General features: G+C 41.6%; 2 protein-coding genes across 6 annotated transcripts in view; both read left to right on the forward strand.

Moving 5' to 3' along the window:
• Positions 1-5,543, forward strand: part of RABGAP1L (RAB GTPase activating protein 1 like) — a 603,348-nt gene extending 597,805 nt beyond the window's left edge. For all 5 annotated transcript variants that reach the window (XM_066261195.1, XM_066261197.1, XM_066261198.1 and 2 more), the window contains one exon: positions 563-5,543. In XM_066261195.1, coding sequence (XP_066117292.1) covers positions 563-715 — 153 coding nt within the window. In that variant the 3' untranslated portion in view covers positions 716-5,543. The remainder of the gene's footprint in view (positions 1-562) is intronic.
• Positions 5,544-9,424: 3,881 nt separating this feature from the next.
• Positions 9,425-21,172, forward strand: CACYBP (calcyclin binding protein). Its single transcript, XM_066255119.1, has 6 exons — positions 9,425-9,639; positions 14,017-14,233; positions 17,458-17,554; positions 17,807-17,906; positions 19,293-19,390; positions 20,612-21,172. Exons 1-6 carry the CDS (start codon positions 9,619-9,621, stop codon positions 20,766-20,768), a joined length of 690 nt encoding a protein of 229 aa, XP_066111216.1. The 5' UTR covers positions 9,425-9,618; the 3' UTR covers positions 20,769-21,172.
• The last annotated feature ends 2,092 nt before the right edge of the window (positions 21,173-23,264 follow it).

The following is a 23,264-nucleotide window of genomic DNA, read 5'->3' on the forward strand; positions in this document are numbered from 1 at the left end:
AGGTTTTGCCAAATCCCTTTTCCCACAATCTCTTTCCATATCGGAGGATAACACAGTTAGAAAAATTGAAAATTGTCCTGGCTTCTGGTGGCCTCTTCCTCACTTCCTTTCCCTTTTACTGCTAATGCATGCACTGTGTCCTGCCATGGCTCTGTCTGCTCTGCACTGGTGGCCCTCAGCGGTCTCTGCGCTGGGCCTCGTGCATTCAGGGACCTAGAACTCACTCCTGCGCACTATCCGTAGAAGTTTAACCTATCCATGCATTTATGTTTATATTTGTAGTTTTAAATGTGTTATCTCAGGTTGTAACCTAAACCTGGATTGCATGGGGAATAAAAAGATAACACGAGGTTTCATTTCACAGACTCTGATTTCTAGTGGTAACCCTTCTAGCTGTAACCTTTTTTGTTTGATTTCGTTAAGAAGGCAGTTAAATTTCTCCTGGGCTTTGTGGGAGGCAATGATGTCTATATAGACCTAGGGTTGCAAAAAGTTGTCCTTGGATTTTTTGGCAGAGAGAAAACTTTTATAAAATCTCAGATGATTTTCTTTCTTCAATTAGGAACTTGAACATCAGAGAGGGGCCCTTATGAATGAAATCCAAGCTGCAAAAAACTCTTGGTTTAGCAAAACCCTGAACTCTATCAAAACGGCCACGGGCACCCAGCCCCTGCCGCCGCCGCCGGCCAGCCAGTCGCCCAAGGAGAGCACATAGTTCCAGCCTCAGCCCAGCACAAGAGCACAACGATCAAGGCGCCGGGGACCCTGGAGGACCCTCCCTGGGGTCCCTCTAAGCAAGGAGGGGAAAGGAGGCCGGAGAGCAAGCCCGCTCTTTCCGTGGTTCTCCCTCCTTGTCTGACACTCTTAACGCGATGTTATTTAAACTGACCTGATTTATGTTAAGTAACCGTTTTCAAGATTCTTCTTGGAAGGCCATGTTCAAATCCATCCTAGTATTATGCATTATTTTACATGCCTGATATTTAGTTGGAAATAAGTCAGATCTAAATGCTTTTTATTGAGAACTAACTATTCATAATTGTTTCTATATTCCATAGAAATGAAGATGTCTTTTATTCCAAGGTTGAAGTGATAGGCATATATTTGTCACAGAAAAAAAATGGAAACCTAAAATCATAACTTTTCAGGATTTATTCAAATAAAGCACACTATGGGGCCGGTCACTACCACTGTCAAGTTACCTCCCAGACGCGACTTCCTGGATTGTCAAAATTCTGTCTGAAGGGAAGAGCAGACCCAGGATTGACAGTCCCCAAAGAAAGTCAGTCTATTTTATTTTCTGTTGGGTGCACCTGGAAGCAAAGTGCCAAGAACCATGGGTAAAAGAGGCTGTTGAGAATACACACAAGAGCAGAGGAACTGAGGTTTTGAAAAGCGCAGAACAAATAAATCACTTTGGCTCTGGTATTCTAACAGGCCCTTTTAAGACCTCCTTATGGGCATTGCAAGTCTCTAATTATGAATACAGTTTGAGTTCTGGCAAACATAAAGTCAGCTACAAGCCTTAGGAAACCCTCACCAGAGAAAGACCCAGGTTCAGCCATTGTGTTAGAATGGAATACAGAACCAGGGACAGTGTGTCATTTGATGTTGACATGTACTTACTAAGGACACTAATACACCATAACTTTGTAAAAGTTATGAAATGGGAAATCAAGGCCACCTTCATGTCATCTTAGTTTAATGTTAGGCAACTTTTCCTGGTATTTGTAGCTCCCCCAAAATGTGCCATTGGTACCCCTAGAGGAAGAGATGCAAATAGATTGCAACATTCTTGATTGAATAGGAAACCTGTAAAGAAATATGTATCTCATGGAAAGGTAAAGAAAGCTATTGTTTAAAAGGTGATGGAAAAATTTCTTCTATTATATTTAACATATCTATATCAATGGTCCTTACAGGGAATCCTTTCATAAGGGCGAAACGAATTTTCCCACTTTCTAAGCTATTTTGGAGGCCTCTGGTCTTTTTCCACCAACCCAACTACTAGCAGGTATGTTTGACAGCACTTACCGATACTCATCTTTGGCTTCCTTGTTGAACATATTGTTTGCAAAGGACCTTCAACGCTGTATTGCCAGATTCTCATCTGTGCTATAGGATGCAATTAAGGCTAACACTCCAACTCTCCTGGAAATGAAAATCAAGGCAGAGCCATCTCGACTCCAGAACGCACTACAGGTTGCTCATTAAACTACACAGTGCGGCCCCTTCGTCAGCACGCGTTCATATAGCCTCTACAGCCCATGAAACTGATAGGGTTGTTTGTTATCCTTTGTTACACACATCAAATAATACTTTCTTATAAAATTCTTTTTGGTTCTGACATTTTTCATCATTAAATTCATTTCTTTTTACCAAAAATGAAAATAAACCAGCATTCAAGTATCATTGTTGGCTTTAACATTCCCTACATTATGGTTTAGAAAAGCTAATCCTTATTATTATTATTATTTGTAAAATATAATGGCTAGAGAATTGCATCTTGGTACTTCTTTCTGTAAATCATTTAGTATAATTTGTTAGCTTGATTGATCCTTTACACTTTGATTCCAAGAAGCCTTGTACAAGTTGCCTTATCAAATGGCCAGCTAAATTAAGGATGTTCTTTTGTGTTTTGCGAATCTTCTAGTTCTCCTATACAGAGCTCTTTTTAACTTCCAAAAATTGGCACATTCCACAGAATACCTAAAGTGCATAATTTTCCTTAAATAGTAGTTGAGGCAAAAAGAGAACGGCACTAGGCCCAGTCCTTACCTGTAAACCTGGCTCAGTTTGTTTCTTTAAACAAAACCACTAGGCATATACATTCCAAACGTTTATTAAATCAATCTTCTGCATTTCCTTTTAACTCTTTTAAAAGATTGTAAAGATAATCTGTAGATATTTTTTCTTTTCCAGTTCTATATCATAATGTTTTGGTATCATAAGTCTAAACTGTTCCTCACTGCAATGCCTTTAGGTCAGTAGCAACAGAAAAGATAGAAAGAAAACTCAAAGTATGGTATATGATATGATTACTCATACAACATGTTACAACAGCGTTATCCCAAACCACATCCTTCACTGTGTATTGTTGAAGACCCATGCATCCTGGCATTAACTGTTAGTTTTAATTTCATTTATTTTGAAATGAATTGCTCCTCTTCTCTTGATTCCTTTAGAAAGAGATTAACCAGCCCAAATATCCAGGATATTTTCAGGTATTCTAGTGTTTTTCATCTTTTCCTAGAACACACTGTATAAAACATTCCTCCAGAAAGCCAACATTTGCAACATTCTAAAAACTGATTTTTTAAGTTCTGCAAAATAAATTAAGGAAATGAACCTCAACTTGATTATTCAGTCCATTAGCTTTTATATCTTGAAAATCTTATTTAACACATCCTTTGAAGCTGAAAGAAACCAAGCTGAATTTCACAGTGTATATATTTGCTGGCTTCCCACATCCTGATTACATTTAGTTACAGATAATTTAATGCAAAGAAACAAACTCAGTTACCTAATGTTCTGTATATGAGTGCCTATCAGAAACACTAATAGGAATGTCACACAGGCCCACTTCCTATATTTCCATACAACTAATATCTGTCTTCCCCTCTCCTGGCTAGTAAGTTGACAGTTTCTTCTTCATTAGCCTTCTTAAACTTCCAGAATGAAGTAGAAAAGCAGTCTTTGTACTGATGTTGGGATATTTAATTGTATTTATCTTGTTCCATTTCTTCAGAATTTTCATTCTTTTATACTATGTCTTATTTATTTTTCTTAAACCCCTACTCCATTTTTTTAAACTACTTTCCAGTTAATAACTAGAGGCTTCATTTCCTAGCTAAAGTGAAGAACACAAGAGAACCACAGTTAAGGGGACAAGAGATAAGAAATCCTTAAAAAGGTTGATTAGTCACTGTGGATGAGAATCCCAAGTGACTAATGTAAGGGACTGAGTTTTCTTTTTCTTTAGCTGAAATCAGTCTACTAAATACTCTGTTAATATGGTTGTCTGATTTCAGGGCTCCTTTAAGAGATAAAGGAGTTTATAAAAATCAAATACCCTGTTTGTTTTCTCTTTTGGAAAGAACATTTTTAATTACTTAGCAAGATGATTCTATTATATAACTTTTAAAAAACACTTTGAAAAGCTGTGATTCTCTTGCTTGCTTCAGTTACAAATACATGAGAGAATGGACTAACTGTTGTTTGTTAGATTTGTGTGTCAATTTTATAAAGTATCCCTGCCTCTTCTGTATACCTGTGGCCCCTGCACCTGAGTGCACATGTGGCGATCAGATACACAAGGGCAGCTCGGCTCAGCAGCCTGGTTTGGTTTCCTGCCAGACACCACCAGGTAGAAAATTCTCGTCCTCTAGTTGCCATGCTCATGGTCTCACTGAACCAGAACCTCTCCAAAAACATCCTTCCTTTTTCATAGTGGCTTCCATACAGTAAAAGCAAAGCCCTTTACCTTAGGAATTTCTTTATTTCTCAAAAGCTACCAAAATGAGGACTGCAGTGTGGGCTGTGACACAACAGGAGATGATGTGGAGTTGTGATGGGCAGAGTGGATGTTTACGAGTAGCAGGTAACTACATTTGGTCAGGTGTTCCATCTCAGTTTCCATCTAGAAGACTAACATCAGGCTTGCCTCCATATGAATTTGCTCCCTGCTATAAACACGTCATCAATATGTCCTGTTCTCCCCACCTCCATCTCACGCTGATCATCAGTGGGATTCTGAAAAATTTAACCAGAAAGAAATCGAGTAGAAAACAAATATTTGAAGTTCCTTTCCTTTTTCTTCAGAAGTAAGTTAACATGTAAAATCTGTTCCATGGAAATGTAACATAACTATATATTATATATGGAATAAAATATAGGAAACTGAAGTATAAGGATATAAATACATCAGGACTCTGGTGTCACGAAAGAACAACAGTAAAGCTGGAGATGGTCCCAGAATCCAGTATGTCCCAATAGCCTTTTACATCAGTTTCTCTATTTTTGGTATTTTGCATAATATATGGATTCTTAATTCAAATGAGGGAGGACATCTCTGTCAGCCCCACTTCCTTTCTTTCAACGCCTACCTTCCCCTTGCTGAGGAGGTAGTAGAAATTCTCTACCATCTATTTTCATGAAATGTATAATTTTTGTCCATGGTTTCTCTAACGAAAGCAGTGCTGAAAACAAAGGAAACATGAGTGAGCAGTCTCTCTATAAACACTGACCGGTTAGATGTTTCCATAAGTCCATGTATTATGCATAGTACACTATTAATGTAAATGTAATGCTTGTTAAGAGAAGTGCAATTTATTGTACATTGTCCCAACAAATGTTTACTTTTATAATCGTTATGAACTTGAATTGGATTAGTATCATTTTCATGTGTGAATGAAACCTTGTGAAATAAACAAATGCAACCAAGAAGGTGACAGGTACCTGTTTTTGTGAGCCAGTGATGTTTTCAATGCTTCGTGTTGCCCCTTTGGCCCCACTCAGCAGTAATAAACATTTGTTCTCAAGTCCATGTGTGTCTTCTCTGGTTTCTTCTAGTTAGTTTTATTCTGAATCATCTAAACCCGGTGTTTATGTAACATTTCCCACTTGTCAGTGCAGAAAGAAAAACGACGCCAGAGCTTGTTCGGGCTCCACCTGCAGACTGCACCCCGCACAGCGCTCTGCTAGTTGCCCTATTATCCTTTCTCTGGAGATCCCTTGGTTGCACGTAACAGAAACTCTGCAGCTAGCTTCATCATAAGAAGACCACTAATTAAAAGGAAGTAGGGATGTTTTTTATCATAGATACCAAAGGCCAAACGGGGCCCGAAGAGGCAAAGGGGCCAGAGACTGGAATGCCATCTGGAACCCAAGCGACTGTTCTCATAGTCACTCTTCGGCTTGTCTTGTTAGCTGATGCTGCTCCTTCATTGCTGCTTCTCTCAGAAAACAAGCTTTCCCTGCTTCTAAGTGCACAACCCAGGTCGCCATATCCTCTCGCCAAGTGACAGTAGAGATGGACTAGCATCTCAGTGTTCCAGTTTTGAAATTTTACAAAAATCTGATTGATTAATCCTGGATTAGGTGTCTGAGGCTAGTCCTTCAAGGCGCAGCCCAGTGGGTGATGCCATACAGTATCTGGCATGCACTTCCAAGGGGCTCCAGAGGCTCCCCTGCAGGGGGAGGCGGGCAGCAGAGAACTTCCTTTTGCATTTTGTTCTGGCCTTACGGGGAAACCTAAACAAAAGCCAGGAGATTAATCACCTCCTCAATTTAGCATGTATAAAAACTATTAATCAGAGATTGTAAAATTATAGTTTGTGGCCCAAACCCAGACCACAGACATCTTTTGTTTGACCCATGTAGCATTTAAACAGAATTTTCACATGAAAAGTAAAATAGCCAAATTATTCAGAAAATATCTACCCAATTTGGGAGTTGGGAGGTTGTGAGTGGAACCAACTGTTCACTATTGTTTGCAGATCTTACCCTTAGAGAAGTTACATGCTAATGTGGACGTTTTTATCCAGTAGGGATGCAAATCCCTCCATTTAAGTGGAACAAGTAACTCCAAAGACTATATATGGTTTCTTATCCTGTAGGACATTAATCAGTTTGTTCCTAACATTGCAAATTTACATGAACATTCCATTGTTAAATTGCCTATATGTCTCCAGTGCACAAATGCCCTTCAATCCAGTTTTAACATATTATTGGTTTCCTCATTAAGAACTGAACAAACTATTTGTCACATGTTCATTTTATATTTGCACAAGTCTTGATTTCACCTTTTTGAAATTATACTTTAACAAAACTTGATTACTGTTGATGGGACACAGTTCAAAATCTTTAAAAGTTTACTTGCAAGGAAGTTCAGGCTTGTGTGTCCTTCCTTCCTTGACTTCCTGTGGATGAAAACTTCTGTCCTCATGGGGCCCAGCCTGCCTGTGATCCTTCATTTGTTCCTGCCTGGCCTATAGACTTGGGACTTGCTTACTCAGTTCCCACAATTTTTGTATGTTTATTTCTTGTAAAAGTATATCGATCTATCTACCTATTTCCTACTGATTCTGGTTCTCTGATTGAATCCTAACAGTTACTTTTGAGAGACCTGAATAAAGTGAAGAAATGATCTGTATATGATACTCTGGAGGAAAAGCAGTCCAGGTAGAGTGACAGCACAGAGTACTGATTTGCACATGAGAGCAAGCTCAGTGGATTCAAGGAATGACAAAAATGCCCATGTTTAAACCAGGAAGAGGGGAGAGACAGTTCTGTAAGATAAGACCTGAGACTCATAGAGGTGAGATTAGATCATGTGGAAAATTTTAGGTCATGGGAGCTTGGACTTTATTGTAAGTCTAAGAGGAAGCTATTGGAGATTTTAAAGTAACGGGATATAATGATTTGAAAAGATGAGTCTGGAAAACTAATCATAAAGGCACAATGGGGAAGTGGAGAAGCCAGTTAAGAGGCTAAAATTCCAGGCAAAAATGATACCTTGGTGTTGGGTCTAACAGCGGAGGCTGAAAAATTGCTTGATACTCAACATATTTGAGGATAAAGCCATCAAGCCTTACCGTAGGGTGAGATGTAGGACCTGATATTGAAGACTCAAGTATGGCTCCTTGGCCAGAACAATTAAGAAAATGAGGTGACCATTCACAGAGCTGGAGAGTAACAGGAGGAAATGATTTGGGATGTGAGGAGACATTGGGAGAGGATGGGTTTTTGTTTTTGCAGGCAAGCTGGATTTGATGTGCTTATGCTTATTAGACAACCAGGCAGAGGCAGAGTCTGGAGCCCCAGGAGTGGTGGAGCTGAAGATACAGATTGGAGATAATAAGGTATTTAAAATCTTGTGACTGGGGTATGTGAAGGGAGGAGTTGCCCCAGGAGGGTAATTAAATTTGGAAATCACTGCAATAGGTCAAGCTTTCAGTGGTGCAGTGGACTATTTGTTCCTAATTAAGTACTTAAATAATTTAGAGGCTCTCGGTTGGACACTTTGTAAAACACAAACACCCTAGCTATAACTGACACACACAAAAATGCACAGATCACAGGAGTTTAATTCTATGAATTTTGACAATTGTATACATCAGTGTAACATTTCTATCATCTTGGAACATTCCCTCCTGGAAACATACAAACGAAAACTATACAAATAGAAGTTTACAGCTCAGTGAAACATCTAAGTGAACACATCTGTAAACCAGCATCCAAATCAAGAAACAGAACAGTAACTGAACCTCAGAAGCCCATTTTTGGCTGTTTTCTGTCATTTTCCTCACCTCTTAGGTAAAGACTATCCTGATTTTTAACAACCATAGGCTGGTTTTGTGTATTTTAGACTTTACTTAAATGGAACAGAACGGTATGAACCCTTCTATGTCTGGCTTCTTTCATTAGCCTGTTTGTGAGATTCATACATGCTGTGTGCTACAGCAATTTGTTTTTGTACTGTGCTTCCGATCCTTTACTATAAGGATCAACCTGCATTTTTCCAATAGCTTTTTTCTTCTCTGACTTGTTACGCTGGGTCATTCACAAAGCTGAGTGACTGCGGGCTCTCAGACTTCTCAGGGGTTCTAGTTTATGTTCTCTACAGTGTTGCAGGCGTTTTGAGGCTATCCGAGGCTACAATACTTGAAACGTGGCTTTCTCAAGGGGTTTTACTGGGGGGGCTGCTGAAGCCCGCAGTGCAGAATACAGTCCCGGGAAACGCAGCGTTGGGAGTCTTCTCTGATGGTTATTAGCTCATTTAAACCGAATCCAAACTCGGGTGAGAGGTGGAGACAGCACCAAGGAACTGCGTCCGCAAACCACTTAAAAAGACGAGACCCCATCTGCGGTCATAAAATGTGGCGCTTTGTATTAACAACCTTGATCCCTGGCGGCGCGGTCACGTGGCCAAAGCAACCCGACGCGGTCCTTGTCACTGGTGCTAAATCGTGGCGACGTCTCCAGAGCGCTACAACCCAATGAAAATTACCGTTCTCTTCCATATGATACCCCACACTTAACATCTTCCTTCTTTCCAGTTTTAGCTGCCCTTTCTCCCCGTTTTTGTCCCTTTTTCACAAAGGGTCAGACATTAATCTTAGACAAGATGGCTGCCTAGTTGGGCCCGGCCCTAGAAAGGGCGGAAGCTGCCCACTGTTTAGTCAACTTCCGATTTAGATGTCTGAAGACCCGAACGTCACTTCCGGGGTCAGGGTAAAGTCTACTTAGGCAGCGGTTCCGAGTCGCGACTGCGCAGCCGGAGCAAACTAGGTCGAAGTCTAAGCGTACAGTTGTACGGGTGGGGAGGATGGGTCATTTACTCTTCTCGCGAGAGTCTGGTCGTTGCTAGGAGGCTCGGCGGGCGAGGCGGGGCCAGGTTCGGCGGGGCGGGGCGGAGGGAGGCGGGCTTCTCTGGGGGCGGTGACGACGCTGGACTCGCGAAGGTTCCAGAGGCGCCGCGTGCGGTAGGCGGGTCACAGTGTCGCGGAGCATTGGCTGTGCGTGCAGGCTGCGGGCGCCCGGAGTCGTGCGGGTGCGGCGCTTGCTCTTCATTCTCCCGCGGTGCTGCAGCTCGGGCCTCCCTGACGCAGCGCGACTATGGCTTCAGTGGTGGAGGAGGTAAGGGCCCGCCTCGTCGTCCTCATCGGCCTTGCTGGGGATTTCCGCCCCGGCCCCCTGCCGAAGCCCCTGCGGCCGCCTCCCCGACGGCTTCCTGCGTTGTCGAGTCCCCGCGCCGCCCCGGCCTCCCGCCCGCCCCTCGGTGGCCCCCGGAGCCAGGCCTCCCGCGGGAACGTTGCCGATGGTCGCTCAGCCCCGGCCCGGGTCCCTCCCCGCGCGGTGCGGCGGGAGGGCGGGCGTGTTGGGCTTGGAGCTGCAGGTGGTGTGGGCGATGGACGCAGCGACCTGGTCACCTTCGCGTGCGCCTCGGGCCCTTCCGCGCGTTGTGCTGGCCCCGGGACGGGACGCTTCCCCAAGTCAGAGCCCGCGCAGACACCGACGGCCGCCCAGGAGGCAGGTGGTGCCATCCCTCTGCTTGAGCCGGGCATGTTTTGTCCGTGCGCCTGAGTGGCCGTGGCGTTCTGGGCACGTCATGTTGCTTCTCTGGGCCGCAGTAGTGCCCGTGTCGTCAGGCTGGAAAGACCCAGTAGTCGTGTTTACAGCAGTGGGGAGCAGCAGCCTCCTGGGTGCGTTAAAAGCAAGAACAAGTCAGTAACACGTTGGAAAGTGAGTTGTAACTACTGGAGGGCCATAGCCTTTTTCTCTTGGGAGCTATAAACTCCAAGCAGGGGTGGCTTGAGTCTTGGAGACTTATGTGGCTACAAGCTGGGACGACTAGTACTTGGGTGGCTCTGTTCCGAGTCTGAATAGACTGTCAGTGTCACAGGGAAGTGTTGGGTGTCTAGATTTGTTTCCCTGGACATCTTTTCTCAGTGTGAACAAGACGGGGGAAGTTCAGATTTGAGTTTTAAAGTTGCATAATCTGCTCTAAGTGAAGAAAAAGTGTGTATAGTCAAGTGTTCTTTGGGATAATTGGCCCCAAGTTTAGGTTCTGTTAAAAAACAGGCCTTGAGGTACCAGTGCCCCAAGAAAATAATCTGGGAAGTGACTTTACAGTCCTTGCAGAAAGGTATCTCAGTATTGAGTTTCTTCAAAGTCAGGGACTTTCTCAGTTGTACTAAAAAGTAAACAAGGATGCTTCCGGAGTTCTTTGTTTTGACATAAATTAACTGCTTTAACCAATTTGTGGCATACAAATCAGTACATTTTAGTATATTCACGGTGTTGCACAGCCATCACCACTAATTCCAGAACCTCCCCCCCCCAAAATAAAGTCATGTCCCATTCCTTCTCACCCACCAAATAGCCACCTACTCTGTCTCATTGGCCTGTTCTGGGCATTGGATGTAAATGGAAACTTACAACGTGTTTCCTTTTGGTTTTCTGCTCCTTTTCACTTAGGGTGTTTTCAGGTTCATCCATGGCATAGTTTGTGTTCATTTTTCTTTTTTTTTTTTTTTTTCTTTTTTGTATTTTTCCCAAGTTAGAAGTGGGGAGGCAGTCAGACAGACTCCCGCATGTGCCCAACCAGGATCCACCTGGCATGCCCACCAGGGGGTGATGCTCTGCCACAATCAGAGCCATTCTAGTGCCTGAGGCAGAGGCCATAGAGCCATCCTCAGCATCCAGGCCAACTTTGCTCCAATGGGGCCTTGGCTGCGGGAGGGGAAGAGAGAGACAGAGAAAGGAGAGGGGAAGGGTGGAGAAGCAAATGGGTGTTTCTCCTGTGTGACCTGGCCGGGAATTGAACCCGGGATATCCACAGGCCAGGCCAACACTCTACTGCTGAGCCAACCGGCCAGGATCTTGTATTAATTTTTATGGCTGAATAATATTCCATTGTATGGATACTCCACATTTTCTTCATCATTTCACCAGCTGATGGACGCTGGGGTTATTTCTACGTTTGGGCTGTTATGAACAATGCTGCTGTGAATACTTGTGCTCAACTTTTTGTCTGGACATAGGTTTCCAGTTCTCTGAAGCGTATACCTAAGAGTGAAATTGGAGTCGCATGGAGACTGAGAAACTGCCCAACTCCTTTCCAAAGTGGCTGCACCATTTTTCATTTCTACAAGCAATGTCTAAAGGTTCCCTTGTTTTCTGGGTGTTTCCATTGTTGACATACCTGGTGGGAAACAGATACACTAATTTTTACATAACAATCTTCTTTTAAAGACTTTATTCCATTTTTAGAGAGGAGAGAGAGAGAGAGAGAGAGAGATGGGGTAGGGGGAGAGAGAGAGAAGGGGGAAAGAACAGGAAGCATCAACTCCCATATGTGCCTTGACCAGACAAGTTCAGGGTTTCGAACTAGCAACCTCAGTATTCCAGGTCCACGCTTTATCCCATTGCACCACCACAGGTCAGGCTACATACAAACATTTTGATGTTGGTATTAGAATCAATTGTAGAAACCATTATTGTAAAAAATATTGCTTGGAGCTAAAGCATTTTGGTTCCACACTCCCAAGATGACTTCGCAGTTTTTCTGGTCTTAGTTATACAAGTTTGGGGGCCTCGTAGAGTATGGATGGGGGGGTAGAGTATGGACAGGGGGCTAGGCACAGCTGGACTTTGTATGCCATTCTGTCAGTTACAGATGGTAAAACAAGGGCACCTGAATTAAATGAGACAATAAAAGACGAGTAAAAAAAAAAGAAGCATTCTTTTCAGTGTTATTGCATTTTGTAAGACTTAAGAAACATTAGGACTTTCTGCCTCAGATATTATACTGAGTTGCCAAGCATTTAAAAATACTCATTTGAGCCTTTTGTGTGCTATCAGGCTATAATGTAAGTATCTTCCTGTCACATTGTTAGTATCAAGCCAGAATGTAAAGTTATTTCAAGAAAAGCAAATCCCTTATTTGTGTTGCGTCAGAAAGTAAACTGGAAAATAATTTTTTAAGCCCATTAATTTTCTTACAGTGTCTTAACTCTTGAACTTAAAAAAGAAGTGTTTCTTGGCTCTACCTCTAGCAAGTAGGAATAGACTTCAGTAGGCAAAATCCTGGAGGGGAAGAGACAGGTGGCTTTTCTAGTGATGGATTGTCTGCCCTGGTTTTTTCTCTCGACTGTGCAACCATGGCCCAGACTTTCGACTGTAAGATTAAACCTGGACCTTCAGAGCAAGACTACTTCTTTTTTTTTTTTTTTTTTTTTTTTTTTTTATTTATTCATTTTAGAGAGGAGAGAAAGAGAGAGAGAGAGAGGAGAGACACAAAGAGAGAAGGGAGGGAGGAGCTGGAAGCATCAACTCCCATATGTGCCTTGACCAGGCAAGCCCAGGTTTTGAACCGGTGACCTCAGCATTTCCAGGTCGACGCTTTATCCACTGCGCCACCACAGGTCAGGCGCAAGACTACTTCTTGACAGCAGAAATACAGCCTGACCAGGTGGTGGCACAGTTGATAGAGCGTGGGCCTGGGAGGCTGAGGACCCAAGTTCAAAACCCCAAGTTTGCTGCTTGAGCACAGTCTCAGCAGCTTGAGTGTGGGGTTGCTGGCCTGAGTGTAGGATCATAAACATGACCCCAAAGTCACTGGCTTGAGCAAGGGGTCAGTGGCTCAACTAGAGCCCCCACTCAAGGAATATATGAGGAAGCAATCAATGAGCAACTAAGGTACCTCAACTATGAGTTAGTTGATGCTTCTCATCCTTCACCCTTCCTGTTTGTCCCTATTCTCCCACCTTTCCCCCAAAGAAAATCAGAAATACATTTTTTAATCTTTTGGCTTAAAAATTCAAACTTTGTTCTGTTGGGTGTCTGGTGCCGGAAGTGGAGTGAGGGCAAGTTGATCGCCACAATGAAGGTGCCCTGGCGCTCACTCTGCTCGTCGTGCACTTGCTCAGCTCTGTTCTCGTGTTTTTAAATTCCTAATATCTGATGACTAAGACTGGATGTCATAAGGAAATGTATGAATTTCTTTCTTTAAAAAAAAAATATTTCATCTGAGTTTATAAATCACAGAGGTATCTTGTAAATAAAATGTTCTACAACAAAAGCGGGTAAAGGTCTACCAACGTGCAAAACCTAGGCTCGATTACCTATTGTTACTTCAAGGGTTTTATGTTTTCCTTGAAAAAAAGAAAGGAAGATTGAGTTATTTACAATTCTATACTCTATGAACTCTGGTGGCACAGTGGATAAAAATTCCCTGGAATTCTGAGGTCACCAGTTCGAAACCCAGTCAAGGCACAAATGGAAGTTGGTGCTTCCTGCTCCTCCCCTGCTCCTCTCTAGATTGAACAAATAAAATCTTTAAAAAAAAATCTGTAGGCTAGAAGAAAGAATTCAAGTTGTTCCCCAACCCTAGAAAATTTAAATAAACCTTTTAGTTCTTATTTCTTATTACACTAAACTGAAATGACAGGGACATGTTATCAAACTTGTATCTTATTTAGCATAGCTAATGTGTCTTTTACTTTGACACAGCTGCAGAAAGATCTCGAAGAGGTGAAGGCGCTGCTGGAGAAGGCCACCCGGAAGAGAGTGTGTGATGCCCTCACAGCCGAGAAGGCCAGGATTGAGACAGAGATCAAGAACAAGGTGCAGCAGAAGCCTCAGAGGCAGGCAGAGCTGGACAGCGAGAAGCCGGCCGCTGTGGTCACTCCCATCACCTCGGGCTACACGGTGAAGATCAGCAACTACGGTAAGGCGCGCCCCTGGGGCAGGCTCTTCTCTCACCAGAGCTGGTCCTCAATCATCACCAGTTAACAGACTTCATGTTAAATTTGTTTTGATTGTTCATTTTGGTTGTTTGAAAGAGATCACCCATCAATTTTTTTTTTGTTTGTATTTTTCTGAAGTGAGAAGTGGGGAGGCAGAGAATCAGACTCCCATATGCGCCTGACCGGGATCCACTCGGCATGCCCACCAGGGGGCAATGCTCTGCCCATCTGGGGCGTTGCTCTGTTGCAACCAGAGCCATTCTAGCGCCTGAGGCAGAGGCCATGTAGCCATCCTCAGCGCCCGGGCCAACTTTGTTCAAATGGAGCCTTGGCTGTGGGAGGGGAACAGAGAGACAGAGAGAAAGGAGAGGGGGAGGGGTGGAGAAGCAGATGGGCGCTTCTCCTATGTGCCCTGGCTGGGAATTAAACCCAGGACTTCCACAGGCCGGGCCGACACTCTACCACTGAGCCAACTGGCCAGAGCTACCCATCAGTTATTTAATAAGATGCTTTTTAAGAGCCAAAAAAGGAAATAATGCATTCAAGGAGCAAGCTGATGTACAATGATGAGTAGCATCAAGAAGGAACCTATTCCATGTATTTGGAACACAGCTTTTTATTTGGATTTTCATCCTGTTTTAGCATTTCACTTTGCCAGACAACCACCAGTATTAACTGAGGAAAGGAATTTGGTTGAATTTGCTGGTTTTTTTGTATGTATGTATGTATGTATGTATGTATTTCAGAGACAGAAAGTGAGACAGAGGGATAGACAGGGACAGACAGACAGGAACAGAGAGAGATGAGAAGCATCAATCATTAGTTTTTCATTGCGCGTTGCAACACCTTAGTTGTTCATTGATTGCTTTCTCATACGGGCCTTGACCGCGGGCCTTCAGTAGACCAAGTAACCCCTTGCTGGAGCCAGTGACCTTGGGTTCAAGCTGGTGGGCTTTTTGCTCAAACCAGATTAGCCCACGCTCAAGCTGGCGACCTCGGGGTCTCGAACCTGGGTCCTCTGCATCCCAGTCCGACGCTCTGTTCACTGCACCACCGCCTGGTCAGGCTGAATTTGCTGTTTTTGAGCACCTAATATGTGCCACTGTTGTGCTTGCTCTTGTGGTCACACAACAAGACCTGGTCCTGGCTCAGGTGTATTTGGGACACAGACATCACTAATACTGTAACAATCTAACAGTACTATTTGGCCTCAGTAGACTGTAAACTTTGTTTTGGAAGCAGTGCAACTTAAATCTGAGTGATGAGCTCTTACAAGGGCAGGGAGAGCCTCACGTTTCTTATTTCCTTATACTATTTGGCACATAGTAAGTGCTTAATAAATATTTGCATAACTAGTAAATTTATAAATTATGGGAATACAGCTTATGAAATAATTCTTCTGGAGGTAAGGAGCAGGGAGAAATAGAAGAGGCTTTTGAGTCTGAAGGGTACAGTCAGCAAGTGTGAAAAAAGGAAGGGAATCGCAAGAGCAAATGAGATGAATAGAGACATGAAAGGCATCGTGTACTTGGGTATTGTCACAGAGAAAAGCAATGTGTGTGGTGTGCTTAAAAGATGTACTCTGGGACAGTGGTCCCCAACCTTTTTTGGGCCACGGACTGGTTTAATGTCAGAAAATATTTTCAGGGACTGGCCTTTAGGGTGGGACGGATAAATGTATCACGTGACCGAGACAAGCGTCAAGAGTGAGTCTTAGACGAATGTAACACAGGGAATCTGGTCATTTTTAAAAAATAAAACATTGTTCAGACTTAAATATAAATAAAACGGAAATAATGTAAGTGATTTATTCTTTCTCTGCGGACCAGCACCAAATGGCCCACAGACCAGTACTAGTCCGCGGCCTGGGGGTTGGGGACCACTGCTTTAGGAGTTATGCTCTGTGCTTGAGTTGATTGACAAAGGAAAGTGGTCGGAAGGTGGGAGGATTGTGGCATAATAACCAGGAACCTAGATTTATATTTAGGAAGAAAATGTGGAGGCTGGATTGAATGAATGGAAGAAATAAGATGAATTTCTGTAGAACTTGGTAGAACTTTTTTAAAATACTTTATTTTATTCTGTATGACACATTGAGGAAATGTTAGGAATATATATATATAATAAACAAATATATTTTATATATGCTTTTTATATGAAGTTTGTATATTTTTCATGTTGACAGCAATTGTCTATGTTAGACACTAGAATTGATAGTATATACTGAAATGACATTTAGTAGATGTTAGGTTAATTAAATTAGCAGATTTCAGTGAACTGGACCCTAATTTCATATTCTACTCAATTGGACTCTTTATTTCTATTTTGTCAGAGAAGGGTATTAAGGAAGCTAGTATTGGCTGTGTTTGTTGAACCGCTTAGAGAAGTAGAAACGATTATGGAATTAGACAGTACTGATGTTCAGCCATGCAGCTTAGTGGAGAGTTACCAATATTTAGGTATAAGACAAAATTATTCTCATAAATAGGGGGAAAGAACCACCATTAGGCCCTGACCAGTTGGCTGCATGGTAAGCATTGACCTGGCATGTGGAAGTCCCAGGTTTCATTCCTGGTCAGGGCACACAGGAGAAGCGATCATTTGCTTCTCCACCCCCTTCCCTCCCATCTCCTTTCTCCCCCTCCCCCCCCTCTACCCCCCTCCCTCCCTATCTCCCCTTCTCTTCTCCCTCTCCTCTGCCATGGCTCAGTTGGAGCAAGTTGGCCCTAGGCACTGAGGATGGCTCCATGGCCTCACCTCAGGTGCTAAAATAAAACAGCTTAGTTGTTGGGCAATGGAGCAACACCCCAGATGGCTTACACATGTGGGAGTCTGTCTCTCTGCCTTCCCATGTCTCACTTAAGAAAAATAAAAATAAAAAAATTATAAAAAAAAGAGCCGCTATTAAAAATGTATTTAATGTTCACATTATTTATTTTGAGGAATAAAAAGAAAATGGGGTTTGTTTAGTAAATAGGGATTTGAATCCAAGTTCTTGAACTGGCTGAATGCCTGATTTGAGGTAGATTACTTAACTGCTTTGAAGCTCAACTTCTCTATCGAGAAATTTCTTCTAATTTTTTTCATGTTTCCATTACTGGATTTCCATTTTACTATGTCTTTATTGTAAGCCATATGCACTTACTGTTTTAGAGATAATACCAGACTTGACTCATGTCCTTTTATTTGTTATTTTTGTTACCAGGATGGGATCAGTCAGACAAGTTTGTGAAAATCTACATTACCTTAGCTGGAGTTCATCAGGTCCCCAGTGAGAACGTGCAGGTGCTCTTCACAGAGCGGTGAGTTCTCATTATGGAGAAGACAGTGTTCTTTAAGTCAGAGATTGCCTTGTTGTGGACTCTTTCCTTTGTAGTTTCCAAAATTCTGCTTCAATTTTAGAATTAATTATCCTGCACACCTTCTTTGAAGGGGTGCATCTTTGCGGTGGCCAAATGCTCATTCTAAAACAAAACCGATGGCATTTTCCCACGAGAACTAGAGAGCACCTTTTCTAGAACCAGAAAGATAACATATTTGCTCTTGTGTTGTAGGTCATTTGATCTCTTGGTAAAGAATCTAAATGGGAAGAGTTACTCCATGATTGTGAATAATCTCTTGAAACCCATCTCTGTGGAAGGCAGTTCAAAAAAAGTAAGTTTGCTTTTTTGTCATATTGTAAACCTCATTAAATATTCTGCCTGGTATATTTAGAATTGAGAGGAACTAGAATTAATCTTCCTGACGGGGATCCGCAAACCATGGCATGTTGCTTCTGTTGTAAATAAAGTTTTGTTTGAACACAGCCACACTTTGTGTGTGTGTTGTCTGTGGCTGCTTCTGTGTCACAAGGGCAGAGTTAGGTAGTTACAGCAAATCAGGTGCCTTCAAAGCCTAAAATACATGCTCTGGCCCTTGATGGAAATGCCCCCTCCTGCTCTAGAAAAATGGATTGTTATAAGAATATTGCATTAAATCAGGAGAAGGAGTAAGCTTTTAAAATGATAAGGGTGGGACTTGAGTTTTAATGCTAGTCCTGCCACGTACTGGTGGTGAGATTTGGCAGCTCACATAATAACTTCATGCCTCGGTTTCCCTATTTGTACAATGGCAGTAATTACTTCACAAAGTTGAAATGATATACTAAAGTGAAATATATAAAATGTTTAAATTAATAGTAGGTATTAGAAGTTCTGTGTGGGTTTGATACATAAAAAGACTTAAGTACTTAACCTAGTTGGAGTTATTAGAAGCTATAAAATCAAACTGTCTTTTAAAAAACTATTCACATTTTGTACTAATTCAGATAATTCCTTTTTTCTACCTGATGTAAATAAATGAAGTTTAATGCATCTGATATATAGATGTACCATTCTGCCATATATGTTTACATAGAATTATGTAGCAGCTTCAAGGTCACATTAGAATATAGTTTATTGATCAGCTTGTGTCTCACTGCTTGCTTTTCATCTGCTGATTCCATAGTTGAAGGAACACTGAGATCCCTAGGAGTAACATGGATCGTGGTTGGAAGAGTTGTGTACTCGCGCTCTTCTGCTCTCATTCCTCCCAGACCCCTTGTCGGCACTGCCTCAGATGACTGGACCTTGTGCCTGGCTCTGACCCCGCTTACTGTCCTACTCCCCCTTCACCACAGTCCAGCCACTTCTCTGCTCTACTTTCCAAACACACCAGAAACATCCTTCCCCGGAGCCTTTCTCTTTGCTCTGCCAGTTCCCTCTGAGCTCTTTCTTCTGGGTCTTAGAGAGGGCTTCCTAATGAAGGTCCTGCCCCAGCCCCTGTACTACCCTCTGTCTTGAGAGCACTTAGTATTTGAAGGTATTCTAGTTTTGCCTGTTGTCGTCTTTCTGTTCCATGAGTTTTTGGACTCTGGTCTATTTATTCATGAAAGTATTACTACACTAGTACCTAAAACAGGGCCTACACATTATAGTAATGATTAGTGAGTAATTGTCTTCTAAACATTAATCTTTTGTCCATATGTTCTAAGTTGTACCTGTTTTCCTACTTTTCTTCCAGGTCAAGACAGATACAGTGATTATCTTATGTAGAAAGAAAACGGAAAACACACGGTGGGAGTACCTGACTCAGGTCGAAAAAGAGTGCAAGGAGAAAGAGTGAGTTCATCCTTAGTGTCCTCTTGGCTGGGGTTATGTATTTTGTCATTTGTCTTTGTGGATCACAGAGTTGTGTAGTCTGTGATACGACCATTCACCTCTCAAGTTCCAGTGACTGACCCTATTATATTCACATCTGCTCTGTCAGAACCTACTGGAAGTGTCCAGCATGTTGCTCCTGGTTGACTCTTGTGTGCTGGTTCTGAACCTGGGGCCGCTGGTGTGTCTCTGTAGATACTGTGCCCATTCCCCAGAGACCCAGACACTCTTACCACTTTTGAGTTCCCCAGGATTTTCTGATGCTGTAGTTAATGAGTTTAACTGTCACTGATGTCCAGTGACAAAGAGAATATTTTTATTCTACTTATTTGCTGTTCTAAAGAATGTTTGTGTTCAAAGACACTTCCATTCTCAGTCACCCAGTCCACTGCAGTGGTAGTGGACTACATGGAGTCGGTCGGCCACCCACCTTCCTCACTCTTCTCCTCTGGTGGCCACCGTGCATTCAGGAGGTGGTGGATGAATTTAAATCTAGAGTGAATCACCTGAGTACAAGACCTTGTCTTCCTATTACTGTCTATCCCCAGTGTCACTTAATAAATGAGGCGAGTAAAGAATGAAGTGTAAAGCCAATTGTTCCAGGTTGGACACTGATTGAAGTAATGGTGTTGACCACATTAAGGGCTATTATTTTTACCACCAGGCCTGACTCGTATATCTCAGGCTTCAGAGGGCTTTTCTAATAAAAAAAAAAAGTATGAACTTCAATGCATGTCCATGTGTAATGTATGCTTGTATTTTTCTCCAAGTATTTTTTCAAATATGCAGAAACATGCTTTTTAAAAAGTAAGACAGTTCAGAAAAGCAAATGCTTTTTTCTGCTAAAAATCACCTAAAATCCTACTGTCTCAAAATAACCCCTAGCCATTTTATTGGCCATTCTTATAGAACCAGAAAGGTAGTGTGTGGTTGTATATTGTTCCCATTAAGATGAATTTGTTGTGCTGTATTAATTGTGAATATCTTTGGTTAATTGGTATCTTAACCTTATCTCTATTTCTCCACTTTCTATGAACTTGAACAACCTATTTGTATCTTTCTGTACTTAGCAATCATGCATTTAAAATTTATGTCAGTAAATGGGATCATTTGTTTATACACAGATATTTTTCCATTTTTAGATGTATATATATTTCTCAATTATTGTTTTCTTTTTAACAGAAAGCCCTCCTATGACACTGAAACAGATCCTAGTGAGGGATTGATGAATGTTCTAAAGAAAATTTATGAAGATGGAGATGATGATATGAAGCGAACCATTAATAAAGCCTGGGTAGAGTCAAGAGAGAAGCAGGCCAAAGGAGAAACAGAGTTCTGAGACTTCAAAGTCCTTTTGGCAGTTGTGATGTGGAAATGTTGATGTTTCCAATAAGGACATTTGGTGAGCTGCCCAGATAAATTTAACAGATAATTTTACAGTCTTCTTCTAAGTAAAGGCAACGAATTCTGCTGGAGCATTTATTTAAATGTGCTTAATAAACATTTCCTGTGAAGATGGTTTCCTTAGTAAAATGGTGGTTTTGTTCAAGAAAGGGGGTGATGCTGCATTCTCGTGTGAAGTGTAAAGAAGCAAGTCTTGCCTAATGGAAATGCCATATTGTGTGTATTTTTGTTCAGCTAAGAGGTAGACAAAAAGTTATTGCTTGTAAAACTCCAGACATCAGTTCTCACCATGTAAGAATAAGTAAAAAATAAAACCTGAATTTTTGTATAAAGTGCAAATTCGTATCTGTGCTTCAATATTGCTGTAGAGGCGTTGCCCTCTTGTATCAGCAGCTTAAGTAATGCACACACCGTGCAACCATGCATCACAGTGCTGTGATGGTCCAATCACATGTTTTTCTCTAGGTTTAAGTATATTTATTTATGAGTAAATTGTAATGAAATCTGATTAAGAGAGCAGACAGATATCTTTGTATAGTACCAGTTAGTAAGTTTTGCCATGGATCATATAGCTTACAAAAAGCAGTAACCATAAATCAAAAACAGGTGAAAATCCTTCTTTTCCTATTTTCAGTAAAGTTAGGTTTTTATTCATTGGAATGATTTTACTATGGTTATCTAGGAAAAGTGAGGCTTTTGGGAGGAGATTGTTTTAGATGGAATCACTGTCCCTAGAAACAGGAATAGGAGTAAGGTGCCTGTGATCGCCATTGCTGTTGTATGGGAGGTATTTGCCAATGCAGGTGAGGTAGGAGAAAGCCCTTGAACACACGAGGAAAACTAAGGATTAACCAAAACTACCATAATAGAATTTGGTACCAGGGGAGTAAAATTTGGTAGGTAGCCTCTCTATCTAGCACAGTTGTTACTACCGCTGAACACATTATTCAACCTCTACAATTAAAGCTGTGATGTTGACACATGAATAAACAGACCTGTGGAACAGAACAGAGAAGACCCAAGGCAGAAGATTTATTGAGCTTCACTTTATTGCACATCACAGGTGTGTTATTTACAAATTGAAGGCAAGATTCTACCAGCCAAAAGATTACAACTCATTTTATTGCAACACTTTATTTCGGTGGTCTGAAACAGAACCAGCTCTATCTCCAAGGTATACCTGTTCAGCATTTCAAAACGGGGAAGAGATGGGCCTCTAAAACCAAAGATAACGACATGTATATATTCCAAACAGATGACAGGTTTAAATATAAAATGAAGCCATGTGAGTACTAGAGACATGGATAGAACATCATTATAACTTAAGAGTGAGGGAAGTCTACGTGACTTCAAATCTAGACGTGATAAGGGTATGCTGGTTTATTTCAACTACATAATGTTTACATGGCCAAGAAAACCAAAAAACCCACAATAAAAATAATACATTGAGAGGATTCCAAAATTAAGAACAGAGTTAACAGAAAAATGTAAGTAAACTTGAATATGCAAAGATGCTCACCTTGTTCAGAAGAGAAGTAAAAAAAAAAAATCTTTTACCTTTTATTGGAAAAACTCCAAAAGTTTAGTATACTGATTGTTGATGGTGTGGGGAAACTCACATATGGGCATGGAATGATTAGATGAAGTTAGAGCTTGTGTGGAAGGGCAGTTGGCAATGTCCGCCAGATGCTGTGTGCATGTACCATCTGACTCTGTCCGTCTAGGTTCTTCCCCAAAGGTAACACTGGCCAAAATTTGGAATGATGTATGCAAAAAATGTAAACACCCAAATGTCAATAGAGGATTATTAGCTGAGTTAGCTGTGGTCCATGCACACACACAGCACTTCTAGTCACAATAAGAAATGAAAGTTCTTTTCTGTGTACCAGTGTGTTGAATGATCACCAGGATACTGTAAGAGGAGAGGCAGAGTGCAGAGCACCATTGATGGTATGCTTACCTGCCTTAGTGTTACAAGGGGAGGGGACATGAAAACACAAATATGTGTATTTGCTTCTATTTAAAAAAAAAGGCCGGAAAGTAAACCCAAACCAATAAAAATGGTTCTACTGGGGAAGGAAAAGCAAGATGGAAGCAGTATTTCTATGAATGTAACTTTCTTTAGTTTTGACTTTAGAACCATCTAAAATTTTAAAGCTAAATAAAAAACAGCCCTAAAATTTGAAAATAAACCTAATGTACATCAAGTTATAAACATTGCTGTCTAAATGAGTTTAGAACATGGTATTTTTAACTGTCCATCACTAGTGAGATGTTAAAACTTCAGATTGTTATTAGGAGCTAAGATTTTTACAAGTATAAAATCAGTATAAACTTACTACAATATTTTTACCTTGGTAAAAATACCATTTCTTAGCAAATCCCACCAAAAGGGTCTCAAAGCTTAAAGCAATGACATTTCAGCATCCTT

This window comes from Saccopteryx bilineata, chromosome 2 (assembly GCF_036850765.1).
Source record: "Saccopteryx bilineata isolate mSacBil1 chromosome 2, mSacBil1_pri_phased_curated, whole genome shotgun sequence".
Classification (NCBI taxonomy): domain Eukaryota; kingdom Metazoa; phylum Chordata; class Mammalia; order Chiroptera; family Emballonuridae; genus Saccopteryx; species Saccopteryx bilineata.